Below are 17,079 nucleotides of genomic sequence, written 5' to 3'. Positions count from 1 at the left end.
GAAACGTACAGAAAACTGACGGCAGCAGCACATCCAAGTAACAGCCATAAGGTGAATGCGATTGGGAGGGAGAGTGGCAGTAAGTAGGACAGTTCAGCAGAAAAATGGTAACAGAACTGCAGGGGCCGAGACTGCGGACTCTGGCCAGAGCAGGCTGGTGCAAGCCTGGGGTGATTGTAGAACAAACACCTCGGCCACCCTGTGAAGCAGAGCCAGAAATGACAGTGGGCTCTCTCAGCAGCCACACTCGGTGAACCATCTTCATGTGTACACAGCACGGGAAGCAGTCAGGGTCGTGAGTTAGGCGATGAGGTGCAGTCTCCCACGTAGGCCAACAGTAACCTTTACAGCCTTGTCATTAAAAAATAACCTAGGTGACCAGGATGGTAACACCACTTCTATGGAGGCCAAGGAGCTGCACCTCCATCCCAGACCTGCCCCACCCCCAGCCCTTTCCCAGACCTTAGTCCTCAGAAACGTGCGAGTCTCGTGGGGACTACTAAAAGCCATCTCTGCCCCACCAAATGACAAGGCAGACCACTTGAAGACTCTTTTATTGCCTTAAAACATCTGCTATTACAAATAGAAAATACAAATTATGTTTTTAAAATAAAGCAATGGATTCAGTAAACATTTTGTTAATACATTTTAAGGAGCTGAAGAGTAACACCTTTCTCCTTATCAAAAAGTCAGGTACACTTTCTCTGCACCTCTCTTCCACCCCTACCTCACTCCCCACACCAGAAGTGTGAACTTGTATTATGTACAGAGTGTACTCACAGCAATACCCCTGGCTCCCCTCGGGCAGTGGCCCAGGCACCGCAGCACCGCGGCCAGCACAGGCTGCGCCGACATGCTGAGGCCAGGACAGTGGCCACAGGGGAACAGCACAGTGGTCATGACTGTAGCTCAATGCACAGGAGGAAATACCAACATGCCTTATTTTCAGGAGACACTACCCAAGCCCGTGAGTAGAGCCAGACAGCAGGCTAGGCAGAGGAGGAGGTCAGCTTGAGATGGTTTAAAGGGAATCCCTTTAAATTTAGAACATCCGATAAAGATTGTTGCTAGAAGGCGGTGGGTGTGCAAATCCTGTCCCCACCAACGGTGGGGTACACTTAATTCAAGCCGACTCAATTCCCATTTCAAGGGCCTCCTTCCCTCTGCCCTTTCCTCTCATCGCTCAGAAGCAGCTTTGGGTTTCTCGGGCTGGAATGAATCAAGATTGCTTTTCAGTAAGGTTACAGGAAGTTGGCTGGGACTTCCCTCCCTCCAGAGCAAACAAGTACTTAGGCCAATGACAGAGTTTCTCACGGCAGCGTCCAGATGAAGGCATCAGAGGTGACTGTGACACACACACAAGTCCCTGGGCAAGGACTTCTTTTGTAGACAAGATCCTTCCCGTTCCCAAATCAAGTACCCGAGTTCCCAAATCCGGGCCCTCACAAACACACTCAGAAGGTGGCCCCCAGCACCCTCACACACCTGGGCCGTTAGCTCTGCCAATTCACTTTCTCCTTCCTGGCCACAACAAAGCTTTTCTCGAGTTTATTGATGTTTGGTTTGATCAGCTCTTAGGAAAGAGGGTTTGGTGACAGACCCCAAGGTTAGGCCAGGAGAATCTAGGCCCAGAGAGCCGATGGGCTTGTTCTGATGAAGCTGGTTCTGATGGTTCTCCCAGAGAACTTAGCAGTCAGTGTGATGACCCAAGAAGGACCCTGAGCCAGAGCAGCTGCCGCTCCTTAGAACTGGGCTTCTGAGGGTCATAAGACACTAGAAAAGTTAATGTCCTGATTAAGCTTCTTTCCGTGATAATTTCGCAGGCTTTCTCCGTAAGGGAGGAGGTGAAGAGGGAAGGCAGTCACCAGGCCAGGACTGACCCCACTGTCCTCCACCAGCCTCTCCCAACGCCAGCTCCCATGACCCGAAGGGGTCGGGGTCGGGGTCGGGATCGAGTCTGCATTTGGTGAAAGGTGCCCTTTTCCCTGACTACATAAGCTCTTGAGTGGGCTCCAGGAGGCACAGGCACTGCCATCCAAGCCACAAATATTCCAGCCGGTTCCCTCCAAAAGCTGCTCCAGCGAAGACCTCTGTGCTGGCGGTGAGCTGTGCTGACGGAAGAGGTGGGGGGTGTTCGTGTTGCCTGAGTCGCCACCACCTTTCTCTCTCAGAAATGCTCCTCCGAGACGGTCGTGGGGGCTTTGCTGGTATGGCTCATCACCTCCTCCTCCTCCTCCTCCTCTTGGAGTTTCTACAAGGCAAGACAAGCAGGCGGCCCTTTGGGTGAAGAGACACAGGACTGCACCCTGGCTGGAGCCGCTGCCTGTGAGTGACCGTATCCGAATGAAACACAAGAGTCAGAGGCCACTCCGTGTCGCCAAGAGTGAACAAAGGGAACAAGAGAAAAGCAACCAGCCCCTGCCACAGGTGTGCTCCCCAAACACACACACATACACATACACACCATCACAACATAAAGGAAAAAAACAGTCCAGCTTTCTGTGATGCCACAGCCACCACAAACCATCCCAGTCCGAGTGCCAGGTTCCATGCTCTCGCCCTCCCCGTGCTGACAGCCTAAAGGTCACCTGGACTGAGCACCAAGCAGCTATCCCAACTGCCCAGTCTGCAACTCCCTTAGAATTTCCAACTACCCCCATTTGGAAGCAGCCCCCCAGGATGAGGAACATTATGATAATGTACATGGAATGGATGCAACAGAGAATTTTTATAAAGGCAGGATGCCTAACATATATAAACTCAGTGGCTACAAATATGTATATGCACTTTATGGATAGAAAAAAAGACTTTGGGTCAGTGTGGCTGTGGCTTTCCCAGGGAGGGGTGGCACAGGATTAGGAGAGTCTTCTGGGTCACACTTGTTAGGTGAGTTTAAATACGGAACTAAAGGAATTCCAGGAATTAAATATGGCCTGGAAATCATCCTCTAGGGCCCCCAGGTGCACACTGCCACCTTGCGCATTTGTCTGCTGTTCTAAGGAACACTTTGCTGCTTAGCTCTAGTTAGCGAGAAGGCCTCGGGCCCAGGCACAGCCCTGCACAGTCCACACCACTCGGCTGGAGGAGGGTGTGCAGGGCCAAGCTGCAGTCCAGTCTCAATCCGACAGTGGTGCTTCTTCCCCAGGGAGTATCTCCGGGCCAGTCCCTGGCAGTGCCCACAGCTGTGGAAATCCAACTTTGCATCCTCAGTCTTGCTAACCTTCTGGCACCAGGTCAGCCTCGGTCATGAGGAGCCTTCGCTCAGGCAACTAGCAGCCTACTTCAGTCAACCAGGCAGGCTCTCTCTCTGCCACACACGCACACAGACACGCCTGCCTCCGCAGAGCCATCACCTTGAAATCGCAATCAGAAACCCAGGCTAGTGGGGAAGGAAGCACAGCCACTGCGTCTGTGGCTGAGAACTATCAGCTGGAAGAAAAATGGAAACCAAACCAAGATTTTCATAGTCAGGCGTTACACCATCCCAGAAGTTCTGTCTCTTTTTACTAAAGCTATACACGTCGCTGATTAGGAAGAGCAGCTCTGGATAGGTCTGCTGCGTGCCCTGTCTTCCCCTGGCTCTGATAATGAATTCGTGTGCTCTGTGCAGGTCTCGCTTACACTGACCGCCATGGGGTGTGTAATGATGGACGGGCTCCAGAGGAGGGATGCTCTGTGACAGCCCTGGCTTCCCTGGGTGTCAGCCCAGCATGACTCTGACTGCCCCATAACACTAGGCTGGCCCAGATACAAGTGAGGCCCAGAGACGCAGAGTGAGTTATCCATGGACACAGAGAGTTGAGCGCCAGCACCACACTCAAGTCTCGCATTCCTACTCACTGCTATTTCCAATGCTCCGTACAGAAGGTGCCTGAGCCGACAGCTCCAACCTTGACTAACTAACCCGGTCCACGTGCACAAGGATCTGGCTGCAATAAGAGTGAAATACTGGACCAAACTAAACACTAAATGAGAGGAAACGGAAATACGTATATGTAGATATGAGGCTGTAAAATGCAACGGTGTGGAAAGGAAAGGCTGTCAAGCTATACTAAGTAAACAAGCAGGTAGAAAACCAAATGTGCACAAGCACACCCATAGAAAAGTGGGCTAACATGTTCCTAGGTTGTCTCGGGGTGCAAGGACTGTAGGTGACCTTTACATTCTTCTTGTTTGACTATATCTGCCAACGTAAACACAGATTCTAAAGTAAACACAGCAAAATCCCATATCACTTGACACAATATGTCACATTCCAAATTGAAACCTTTTCGCGAGAAATCTATCCCGTTTTATTACAGGCATCTTGGCCCAGGCCCACTACATAGTCACCAAAGTGTTGCAGATCATTATGTTTCCTTGTACATGGCACAGGGGAGCGCCCGTCCCCACAGTGGAAACGCCATGACCTCACCCTGGCTAGAGACAGCGTTTCTGCTCCAAGGTATTCCCTGTCTCCCCACTGAATTTCCTGTCCTAGGCCCCTCCCACCACATGCTGCCCACCGCTGCCTGCCAACTCGAGAGCCCGATATCAGAAGACAAATGGTAAAGAACTAAAGCTCATCATCTGTCTGCCAACATGTATCCTTAAAACGCTAAATATACGTCTTTCAGATACCATTATTTTATTTTATTTTTTAAATTTTTTTGCAGAGGAAGATTCGCCCTGAGCTAACATCTGTCGCCAGTCTTCCTCTACTTTTTATGTGGGTCACAGCTATAGCATGGCTGAGGAGTGGTGTAGGTCCACACCGGCATCTGCACCTGTGAACCCAGGTCGCCAAAGCAGAGCATGCTGAACTTAACCAGTACACCACGCGGCCAGTCCCTCACATACCGTTTTTTGCCTTAGAAAACTGGCAAAGATTTTTCAAAATGATAAATACTCAGTGTTGGCACTCATACACTGCTATAGCATATAATTGTTAGTATCCATGGTACTTTTCTAGAGAACAGTTTAGCAATATATCAAGGTCTTAAAAATGTGCTCGAGGGCCGGCCCCGTGGCCAGCCCTTAGTGGTTAAGTGCGCACGCTCCGCTACTGGCGGCCCAGGTTCGGATCCCGGGCACGCACTGACGCACCACATCTCCAGCCATGCTGAGGCCGTGTCCCACGTACAGCAACTAGAAGGATGTGCGACTATGACATACAGCTATCTACTGGGGCTTTGGGGGAAAAAAAGGAGGAAGATTGGCAATAGATGTTAGCTTAGAGCCGGTCTTCCTCAGCAAAAAGAGGAGGATTAGCACGGATGTTAGCTCAGGGCTGATCTTCCTCACAAAAAAAAAAAAAAAATGTGCTCGACCGCTGATCCATTTCTCAAGGAAATACTGTGCTTAAGAACATGCACAAAGATTCAGCTTCCAGGACATTAATCACAATATTGTTTATAACAACAACTGGAAACAACCTTAATGTCCATGGACAGGAAAACTGTCAAACAAATCATGGTTTATCCATATGCACTCATTAAAATATGGTGCAGTCATTAAAAGTATGTTGTAATAGACTAATGACCTGATACAGTGTTCACAAGTTAAAAAGCATATAGAAGATTCCAATTTTGTTTTAAAAAAATACATAGATATTCATGGCTATATATTATATATGGATATAAACATGTATGAGTAAATGCAAAAAAACAGTATCTCATCTCTAGATGAATGTATTACAGGGTGATTTTTAAATTTTGTACACTTTTTTGTATTTTTCAGTTTTTCTACAAAGAAGCTGTATTACCTCTCTAATAGGTTTTGGGTGCTTTGTTTGTTTTTTAAGAAATATCCCACTTTTACTCCTCAGATTTGTTATTCCTTTCTTTCTGGCTCAGATTTGATACCTAACATTTTGGTGAAAATAGTTCCCAGCTGATTAGAGCAGATGGGAAACACTTTTCTTTCTTTCTTTTTTTTTTTTTTTAATATATTTTTGTGTGTGTGAGGAAGATCAGCGCTGAGATAATATCCATGCCAATACTCCTCTTTTTGCTGAGGAAGACTGGCCCTGGGCTAACATCTGTGCCCATCTTGGGCTAATATCCTTGCCCATCTTCCTCCACTTTACATGGGACGCCGCCACAGCATGGCCTGACAAGCGGTGCGTCGGTGCGTACCCAGGATCAAACCCCGGGCCGCCACAGCGGAGCACACAGACTTAACCACTACGCCACCGGGCCGGCCCCAGGGAAACACTTTTCTGTTCTAGATCATACTCCTGATCCTCTTCCCTTCTACCACCAACTGCTCCTACTTCCTGAACTGTCCTTTTAAAGCCCTACTGGAAATCCGTTGGCTCTAGTCCCTCCATCTCCATCCCACTGCCTAAGGTGTTGTCACATGCCAGGAGAGCCACTGCCTTGGGGCCATCACCACCAGGACAGAATGGTCAAGCCTGGCTCCCACCTTTCCTCTCTAGCCACTGACCCCAGGCTGAAAGCAGTGGAGCTAGGGCCTCAGCACTTATGTCAGAATCAGGGCTGGACACTACTCAGTAGACTGTGACAACAGTGATGTGCTCTGAGGACCAGAGCAGGGACGCCAAGAGAAGGGCAGGAAGTGGGAGAAGAGACCGGGAAAGAGCAGCAGAAAAGCAGTGCTGAAACACCCACTGAGGAAACTCTCTGGGCGCCATGTTTGTGAGTTGAGTTGGTTTCACAGCCACCACAAAACCAGTCCACTCTGGGAGCTCCCCCCACCCCCACCCCTGCTGCCACATCCTCAGCAAAGCCCACAACCCAGAACTCTGCCCAGCAAGCTCCCCCATACTCACATTCTCAGGGGTTTCCTTATTTGCTTTCTGCCTCCGGAGATCTGCCTTAATGAATGCTGAGGTCGAGGGATCAAGAAGGAAAAGCAACAGAGACACAGAGTTATGAGGCCGACCAATGGTCAAGTTCATCCAAGAGAGGGAGGCCTCATTTTCCTTATGGTCACAGGTATCCCGGAGCTACTTCAGATATCCCAGGGAGCTGGGGGTACCATCAGCCAACTTGATAAAGCCTGGAGATCACTGCTGTCCCTGACAGGCAGAAGCCAATGATGACACTGGCCTTCATTTATAGATCACTTATATTTGCCACGGAGTTTGGACACATCGCTCTAATCCTCACAACAGTCCCCATTTTACAGATGAGGAAAGTGAGGCTCCCAGAAGTTGGTTCACTTGGCCAAGATCAAACAGCTATGGAGGTCAGAGTCACAGTCTGGGATTCAAACGAGGGTCTTTTGGCACCAAAGCCCATGCTCATGCCACCAAAACATGCTACTGCCTCCCGAACAGATTTCCAAATAAGCCGTTCCCGCTGCATGTGTGCCCCCAATCTGTATGCTCATTCAAGACCCTGGGGGCCCAAAGTGCCAACAACATAAGCGCATGAGCAGCCTGAGTGTCATCTCGTCCTGTGGCCCCAACTCACCAGTGAGGGCTACTCCAAGGGTGAGGAACACACACAGAAAGATGTTCCCGGGCAAGGTCCCATAGTTGTCAATAATCTGGCCCTGGGAGATGGTGAAGATGATCCCAAATACCTGGAAAGGCATAAAGAAGAGTGGAAATAAGCGCTCAGCCAACTAGCCCAAGGGGGAACTGAGCTGCCACAATGCAATGTCTGCACGAGCTAAGCTGGGCAGGGAACCAAGAGCCACTGCTTTGCAGCCACCACCAAATAAGAGCCTTACCTGAGCAGACACGTTGAGGAGGCCAGATGACATGCCTTCTGATTCTGGGTATGTCAGCTCCACAGCAAACTCAAATCCCAGTGGGAGATAGCCAGTCATAAAGAAGCTAAAGGCCAGATCACAGAAACAAGGTGATGGAGAACTTCCAGACAAGAAGGATGGGGAGTCCATCTCCTCCCTTAGAACTTTCCTGTTGGTTTCTCCCCATCAAGACATGCCAGAGGAAACGAACAGACACTTCTCCAAAGAAGATATACAGATGGCCAATAGGCACATGAAAAGATGCTCAACATCACTAATCATCAGGGAAATGCAAATCAAAACCACACTAAGATATCATCTTACACCCATTAGAATGGCTATAATCACAAGACAAAAAACAACAAATGCTAGAGAGGCTGTGGAGAAATGGGAACCCTAATTCACTGCTGGTGAGAATGCAAACTGGTGCAGCCTCTATGGAAAACAGTATGGAAATTCCTCAAAAAATTAAAAATAGAAATACCTTATGATCCAGCTATTCCCACTACTGGGTATCTACCCAATGAACCTGAAATCAACAATCCAAAGAGGCCTGTGGACCCCTATGTTCATCGCAGCATTATTCACTATAGCCGAGACATGGAAGCAACCTAAGTGTCCCTCGAAGGATGATTGGATAAAGATGTAGTATATATATATATCATGGAATACTACTCAGCCATAAAAAAAGACAAAATCATCCCTTTTGCAACAACATGGATGGACCTGGAGGGTATTATGTTAAGTGAAATAAGCCAGAAAGAGAAAGACAAACAGTGCATGATTTCACTCATATGTGGAAGATAAACCAACACATGGACAGATAGAACTGTTTGGTGGTTACCAGGAGCAAGGGGGGTGGGGAGTGGGTACAAGAGGTGGAGGGATGCACTTACATGGTGACTGACAAATAATAATGTACAACAAAAATGTCACAATCAAAAAAAAAAACTAACAAACAAACAAAAAAAACTATACACAAACCATGGTACTGTAAAAAAAAAAAGAAAAAGACATGCTAGGCCCTTGAATGGATCAAGCCATCCACTAGGTGGCCATACTAAGGAAACAGAGACCCCTGCAGACCGGGAAGAAGTTCACATGGAAGCTTTCTGTTCAGGAGGCCCTTGGAGGTCCCTGCTTCTTCTCCGTCCAGCCATCAATTACACACAGAGTGAGCATTTACAGAAGGGGTGCGGTTGCCTGGAGTATTCAGACCTCAGCTAAGAAATTCTGTGTCCTGGGTACACAGGCCCTGTGCTGGGAGTGGGAAGTTCCCGGATATTGAACAGCATCTCAATCACTCTCGGGGACCTAGAAGGAGGAGCTCAGAGTCCTCATTATTTTTCTCCAAAGAGTTGCCAGCTGAGAAGGACTGAGTGTCTGTCTGTCTTTGTCCCTGAATCTCTCTCTTTCACACACACATACACACACACAGACTCAGGTAGTACCTACACAGAAATAATTGGGAGGTGAAGCTCAGCAGAGACCCCTGTGGAAAGGGGACCATTTCTTACACTTTCTCAAACAACAGGTCTAGAAAATTCCAATTCTAATTTTTTACATCTATACCACACTTCTCGCTGCTTTCACATCTATTATCTCTCTCAATGCTTCTAACAACTCGACAAGGCAGGCCACTCATCTTCATTTATAGATGAGGAAACTGAGGCTCAGAGCAGTTAAGTGATGGGCCTGTGGTCTAACAGATAGTCAGCAGCAGAGCTGAGACCAGGACCCAGACTTGCTGACTCTCAGTCCTGTGTACTTTCTGTGACCCCGTGTTGTCCCAGGAAGAGCTAAAAAACATTTCCTAGCCTCCCAGAGGTGTGTGAAGGAGATCCTACATCCCAACAGCATGGATGGGCCTGGGGGCCCCAGGCGGCCTTTTGAAGTGCTGCAAGGAAACAAGAGCTCTGAGCACCATGTCCACGTGCATCTCCAGAGCTCAGTGAGAAGGCAGCAGAGGGATCAATATGGCTTCCTAGGATGGCGGCAGCTCTAGAAGGCAAGGGATGGTGCTTCCCAGTTAAACGGGTTAGAGGTGAAACTTACCCCATTGTGCCAGCGGTGATGAACACTACCCACAGGTGTCCCAGGTTCAAGGTCAATGTGTAGACCACCATGCCCACCAGGGTCATGATATAGACCACGAGGGTTGTCTCCCTACAAGCAGAGGCAGAGAAATTGAGTAACACACTTCCGACTTTAACAGGATCATCCATCCATCCATCCATTCATTCATTCGTTCAATCATTCTACAAGTATCTGTGGGGCACTTGCTGTGTGTCAAGCCCCTCTGCTGTGTGCTGGGACATCTGCTCTCACGGAACTTTCTGTCCATGAGGTTGATGGACACGGAACCAATGATCACACAAATAACTACCGAATTACATCGTGGTCACTGCTACAAAGGGTAAGACCAGGAAGTACGAAGCTGTCTTGCTGCACATGCATTCTCCTCCTGCAGAAGCCTCTCAAAAACATCGAGCTGCAGCTTGACTTGTCATGTCCTACCCACAAGCAATAAGGTCCGGCCCTTCCCTTTCCTCATCCCGCACCAAAAAACCAAACAGGAAGCATCAGCTCTGGTCAGGCGGCAGTGGCGTGCAGAACTCCCCCGGAGGCCATCCAATTCTGCTTGTCTGCTTTGCCCCAAGCCCCACGACAATGCTGGGCAGTGTGCCTTTTTGGTTCTCTCTGTGGTCTCTAAGTTCTTCCTGTCGCCACGTGCACAGGTCCAGCACAGCTTTTCCTGCGGAATCTGAGCCACTCTGCTCCAGACAGCAGAACTAAGAGAACATTCTACAGCCCTGAACTAAATGCTTGACTCCAAAGCCAAAGTGAGAACCCTCCGCCCTCTCCCTGTGACACTTCCCTTTGTCTGTCCCCTCAGAAGGACCATCAGCAACGTGCTGGTTTCTGTTTCGGGCTCACCCTGCTAGTCCCCTCCACACACGTCTCCTCCCGTGCGGCCCAGGCAGGACTCTGCTGCAACCCCGACTCCTGCAGCTGGACCTGCATTCCTCTCCCTGCCCTACTCACTGCAGGGCCCGGGCTCCACACAGCCCTCCGCCCTCCTGCCCGAACATCAGGACTCAGAGGATGAAAGCTTACAGGCTTCACTCCTCTCCTGAGGCCAGAAACACGGTGGGGGCGCCAGGAGACGTAGACTACGGTTATGTCCAACTAATACTGCACTTATTGGGTGCCAGGCATTCTGTCAAGCACTTTACAGGCATTTATGATTTCCCTCAACCCTCACAAAAGCCCTGCAAGAAATGCATGGCTACCCCTAATTTTACAAATGAGGAAACTGAGGCTCAGTCTAGTTATTTGACCAAAGTCACCTGCTGAGTAAATGCAGAGCTGGGATTTGAACCCAGAGCTGGGATTTGAAACCAGCACTCTTTCTACCACTGCACACAGGAATACTAATATACCCTGTGGTTGCCACTTTGGAAAAGCTTAAGGCCAGAGCCTCTGAAGGAGGCCCCTCCCACCTGGTGCTCAGAGCAGCTCCTGAGGGTACATGAGCTTTCTCCTCCCCACTCCTGTTCCCCTCCCCTCGTCCCACCCCCTGCAGAACGCAACTTCATGGACACCAGGCTCTCTCACTAACCCACAAGCTCATATTTTGCCATATTTGTTTCACCATAGCTTCATCTTAAACCACTGACCCGTCTAGAAAAACTGTCTGTAGTCCCAGCCTGAAATAAAGGGACTGGACCACCCAATTTCCAGCCTCCAAACCAAAGCGGACAAATCTCGGAGCCTTAGGGAGGAGGGAACTGCCACCGAAATATCCAGATCACAGAGCTCTCTCCTGTCTCTGCCTGGGTAGCAGTGCATACAGAAGAATGTCTCCTGTTGACTGCAGGACTGAGACATCAAGTGACACAAGGAACTGGTGACGACAGGTTCTGAAGTGTCCTCCCCAGCCCTTTCCTTCTATTTTCTAGTTCATCTGAATCATCTGGCTGCCCACGTCTCAGCCCAGCCGACATTCCAATCCCTCCCTTCTCCTGCCACAGGGCAAGCCCTGCAAAAAGGGACACTGCGGTCCACTGGTTTGGGAGCGGCCAGTCCTCACTGCTCTCGTGTCTGGCCGAAGCAAGCAATTGACAGGTGGCAGAGACGAGACGGCAGCCAAGCTCCACCAGCAGTAATTAAGCCGAGCCAGGCTCCTCGTCGTGCTCAGCCAGGCGGCCACAGCCCCAGGGATGGCCTCAATGGCCTTGGACTAGGGCGGCCAGAGTGAGACCTGGTCTGCCCAGAGCCTCACAGAAGCGGGTTTGTGTGGAGAGAACAGCTCTGCTACTGTCTGTCGCCTCCAGACCCTGGGAACTTTGGAGGCCTTGACAGTGTGGCCCAGAGTACCGCCATGCCCCAGCGCTGGACAACCCTGGCAGCTGCCCTGTGGGCCAGCATTAATTGAGCACCCAATGCATGCAGAGCACTGGAAAGACACAACAAGAAGGGAAGGAAGTTGGGCCTCTGTTCTCCAGAGCCTTTTCTCCAAGGCTCACTACGGAATTGAGCCATCTGCGTTGCTTTTTACAAATGCAGATTCTCCTACTGAACTGGCATCCTGAGGGTGGGGCCCAGGAATCTGTATTTCTAACAAGCATCCTAGATTAGCCTGGCATACAGTAAAATCATAGTGGCTCTTAGAAACACACTGGACATTCAGGCCCAAAGCACATCCCCATATTTACCAATTACACCAATGAGGTGTAAGCAATTGCAAGATAACACTGCAGCCCGGAGGAAGCACAGAGCACCTTGGTTAACCCACGGGGTCCAAGAGGGAGTCATGGGAATGGTGCAGTGGAATCACCTCCTCATCTCCGCTCCTTGGACTTTCCACAAACTTCCCAACTGCTGACATTTTTCCACGTTCATTTTCATTTCTCCCTCATCCCAACCTTCCACTGCTACTTGGGGGTGAGATTGGGGAAGGTGCTGCACTAGGCATCATGTCCTCCATCTCCTAACCTCCTAAGATCCCCACAGGGCAGGTATTGCTTACCTCATCTTATAAATGGGGAAACTGAGGCTCAGAGAAGATAAATTTCAACTGCCTAGTTGACCACTCAGACCCCCAGCTGCTGCACCCAAACCTTTAGAGCTGTATTGCTAATGAATGTGTCATTTCAAAACACTGGTCCCCAATTCTCAGTCCAGGAGGAAGTCACTTACTTGTAGGTTTTGGTCCTATCCAGCCAGATGCCCGAGATCACGGCCCCGAGCATTCCTGCAATGACGATGGTCAGGCCGATTCTTCCAGCATTCACTTCTTCCCCCTGGGCAAACCACAACACTGTTGGTCACTCAGTAAGGGGATGGGACACCGGGCCAGGCACAGTCACCACAAGGCGAAGGGGCAAAGGCAAGGAATTCAGGCTCCATTATAGCCAATTCTCAGAAAGTACCAGGGAAGACAGCCTGCAGGAAGCTACCAGTGGGGAGAGAATCCTAGAACAGTTGCTCCTCCCAACATAACATAACCCTGGAGTGTGAGCATGACACTGGATGCCGGGGCGGGGGGGTGGGGGGGGGTGGGAGGACATGGACACCAAATTCTGCCCTTGGAACCAGTTTTAGGTAGATTTTTTAAAAAATTTAATCCTTACAGCAACCCTTTTATCATTATTCCCATTTCGCAGATGGGGAAACTGAAATATGTATATCCAAACATTCCATACTTAAGTTTGTTGAGCTATCAGTGCCAAAGGACTAGGGAGATAATAGTTACATATTTTTGAGTGATTATTATGAGCCAGACACCATGGCAAGGATTTCATATCATCCTCTCATTTAATTCTCATAATTCCCCACCATAAAGTTAGGAATCAATATTCCCCATTTTAACGATGAAGAAACTGAGGCACAGTGAGATTAACCTACCTACCCAAGGTTATGAGGCATTTATTAAGTGCAGAGCTAGGATGTGAACTCAGACCTGTCAAACTCCAGAACTGGAACACTCAGCCACAGTGACCCACCACCTCCCAAAGTGTCACATCCTCATCCTTTCAAAAGAGGGCTAGACATGGGATTCCTGACTCCAGGACACTCAGAATCCCACTCCCAGTATCCAGCCCTCACTGATTCTGGAAACATTTAAAAAATGCTTCAGTTGAGCAACTAAGATTCAAAATTAAACTTTGCGCATATTTTACAAATTAAATATTTCATATGTGATTCTATACGTATATATGCTTACCTACTGTGTTGCCAGGCACCAGGCCCTGCGCTTTACATACATATAATAGATATGAATGTACATATACACACACGATATTATTTACTTTCTAATCCTACAAATAATCTTTCAGTAAGTAATGATGCTCCTTTTGCAGAAAAGAGAATGAGAGCTCAGAGAAGCTAACTAGCTTCTCACACAGGTTAGCACCACCAGAGCTGCGGTTGAGACCCAGGGCCATCTCCCTCCAAATCCCATAAGCATACCACCATACTACACTGCCAAGACCTAGGGGAAACCAAGAAGTAACTGCCACCCTAGCTCCCGCCGAGACTCAGAAATCTCAATCTCTCTCATGCTTGGGGAACTCCCTTACCGGGTAGTGCAAGATCACCATGCGATTCAGCAGAGTGGACAAGGCATAAAAAGCACCAGCATTCAGACCTGAAGGAGGGAGGGAGAAACACAGCATTAGGGTCAACCTTCCGCTGGGGCCAGAGCTAAGTTCTCCCCTCGTAGTTAGGGAGGTTAGAAATCCTCACTCTTGTTGCCACGGTGAGTGGTGTCCTCAGAGAAGAAAAATTGAGGGCCTATGATGCCACTCTGCAGTGTTTCTCAAAGAAATACTCCAAAACACCAAAAGTAACCATTTGAACCTTTTCTTGGCCACACACCATTGCCCTGTGATCCCTTTAACTCTGCCCTGGAAACACAGGCTCTAGAAAGTATTACTCCTAGGCCAAACCATCCACACTCCTCTTAACTGCTGGCTAGACCTATGGGGTCAGTAGAACCACTGGACACCTTCCACTTCCTCCGGATGACCTTTCCCCTCTCCAGACTGTTCCAGACCTCTGACCCCTGACACCACACCCTCCACAATTGGTTTCTAACCTCTTTCCCCATCCCTCTTTCAACTTTCTTCTCGGATTCAATGTCACACAAAATCTTATATTAGAAACCAGACAGGACCCTAAAGAGCATTTAGCTGACTCTCCTAATTCACCAACTCATTCAACAAATAAATGTGTCACCCAGAGAAGTCCCTAAAACTTTCCATGTCTAATGCTTTGTTTTTAAGTTGTGCTTGCTTATAGCAACCAAGGCAGAACAATACCAGGTGGCCAAACTGCAGAACTGATCCAAACCAGAAAGGTGCAAGATGGCGATGGGGTGCCACGCGCAAAAGGAAACGTGTGCAAAAGGGGCCGTGTGCAAGAAGGGAAGATCTGCGCATGCCCCAAATGCCCCTGCCCTGAGCGATAATGCACAGACCCCTCTCCCCTCACATCACATAAGAACCCTGCTCACCTTCCCTTCAAGAAGATGTTTGAGAGTACAAACTCTACCTCCTCCGTTCACTGATCAATGAATAACGTTTCTGCTCTGCTATTCCAAACCTGGTCTCCTATCGGCGCAAGCAGATCCGGGCAAAAGGACTCACCAGAGGGTCACCGGTCCCTTAGGGCTCAGTAACAAATGGAGCACCTAGAATATACTGTAAGAATCTGTGTCCTTAGAGAATGAGGCCATTTGTCCAAAGCCATACAGTGAGCTAGTAACTAAGATCAGGCTGGAACTCACCCAAAGGAGACAGGGTCTCCTGCCCTCCCTTCATAATAACAGCAACGATGATGATGATGATGACGATGATGATGATGTTGATCACGACAACGGCAGCTGCACAGACTTATGTACTAGACACTGTTCTAAGCACCTTACAATCCTCATAACAACCCTAGCCGGTAGGTAATAATATCATCCCCATTTTATACACGAGAAAACTGCACACAGACTTTAAAAACAAACACAGAGGTCACTCTGCAATGCCCACCAGGGGTCTTTTTAACTTTAACTAATTTTGAGGTTCACAAGACTACCACTGGCACACTTGACATTAGGTCCACTTAGAAAGGTATAAGACAGCTCGCGGGCAGGGCAGCCCCAGGAGTTGCTCTGCAATGGAACCAGTCCATAGAACCCCAGTCCATGGAGCCATCCAGAAGCTGTTCTCTTTGGCCCCTAAGGTGATGGCTCAGGTGCAGGGAAAGGGAGATATGGCAACCCTGATTTAACACCTCACAGGAGCTACTATTGCTTGTAACGACCCCATAGCCATAGCTTCCAGGGTCCCCATAAAGGACAGGCCACTGGAAAGAGTCACTGTACTCAGAGAAGCACCAAGAATGGCTTCCTACCAGATAGGAAAAGGCCTCCCAGTCCAGCTGCAGTCATCTTATCCCAAGAGGTCATTTTTATCATAAGCAATGTTGCCGAAATGCAGTTGACTTACCCCCTTATCAGGTTTCCAGAGGAACGAGATACAAAGTTCAGTGAAGGCCAGATTCTCAGAAAAATGGGAGAGGAAGTTTTGTTTGCCATTCCCACAATCCCACAGGTAGTAAGAGGCAGGGCTGGATTTGAACCCCAGACCGCATGGCTCCAGAGTCCTCGATCTTAATCACTCTACTTTATATCCTCACAAAACTGATTCTCAAGATTTCCCCAGCTCAGGGGATGACAATTTAACGTCTCAGCCTCTTCTGGCAGGTCGCCTCAGGGATGCAACAAGGGTGGGCTCAAAGCCGCCTCCTGACTGGCACAGGGCCACAGTGGGTTGGCAAACCCAGAAGTGTCATCAAATGTTGCTACAAGCTGATGGTCATGAGGACCCTGAGGCTCTCAGCAACTTCTGACCCAACAAACATACCTGACTAACCTTCATACCACACACCCAGCCACTTGGAAATTCCATTCCTGAGTCAAGAGGTCCCACAAGGAGACAGGTTCCTGAAAAGGGGGGTGGGGAGGAGCGGAGGCAGGGAGAAGGATGGAATCAGCCCTCTTCCTGCACCTTACGCCTCCCTCAGCCTCTGGGCCTCACACTACAAGGGGCAAGAGGAGGCTCCAAGTCAAGCTCAGCTTCGGGGGAATGAGTGCTCTCAGCTGGGGGCCCGGCTGGGATGAACAAGGAGGGCAGAATCCTCAGGAAGCGGAGGGAGAACTGGAGCACAAAACCCCACCCCCAACACCAGCACTTTCCTGAGGCTGAAAAAGGCAGAGGGAAGCAGTCCTGAGCTGGCTGACCTGCACTACTGAGGGGAGCAGCTTCACGGGGCTGGAGGGTTTAGGGAAATCAGCCCCACATCAGCACACCCGGGAGCTTGTGA

At 49.3% G+C, this 17,079-nt stretch overlaps 1 protein-coding gene across 1 annotated transcript in view; it reads right to left on the bottom strand.

Annotated features, from left to right (window-relative positions):
• Positions 1-539: 539 nt before the first annotated feature.
• FLVCR2 (FLVCR choline and putative heme transporter 2) overlaps positions 540-17,079 on the bottom strand; it is a 56,298-nt gene continuing 39,758 nt past the window's right edge. Inside the window, exons 4-10 of the mRNA XM_058567414.1 lie at positions 14,286-14,353; positions 12,904-13,007; positions 9,757-9,867; positions 7,681-7,786; positions 7,419-7,530; positions 6,773-6,828; positions 540-2,251 (exon numbers count right to left, since the gene is read on the bottom strand). Of these exons, the coding sequence (XP_058423397.1) occupies positions 2,168-2,251; positions 6,773-6,828; positions 7,419-7,530; positions 7,681-7,786; positions 9,757-9,867; positions 12,904-13,007; positions 14,286-14,353 (641 nt within the window). The 3' untranslated portion in view covers positions 540-2,167. The remainder of the gene's footprint in view (positions 2,252-6,772; positions 6,829-7,418; positions 7,531-7,680; positions 7,787-9,756; positions 9,868-12,903; positions 13,008-14,285; positions 14,354-17,079) is intronic.

Source organism: Diceros bicornis, chromosome 24 (genome assembly GCF_020826845.1).
Source record: "Diceros bicornis minor isolate mBicDic1 chromosome 24, mDicBic1.mat.cur, whole genome shotgun sequence".
Taxonomy (NCBI): domain Eukaryota; kingdom Metazoa; phylum Chordata; class Mammalia; order Perissodactyla; family Rhinocerotidae; genus Diceros; species Diceros bicornis.
This window is presented reverse-complemented; position numbering and strand designations above follow the sequence as displayed.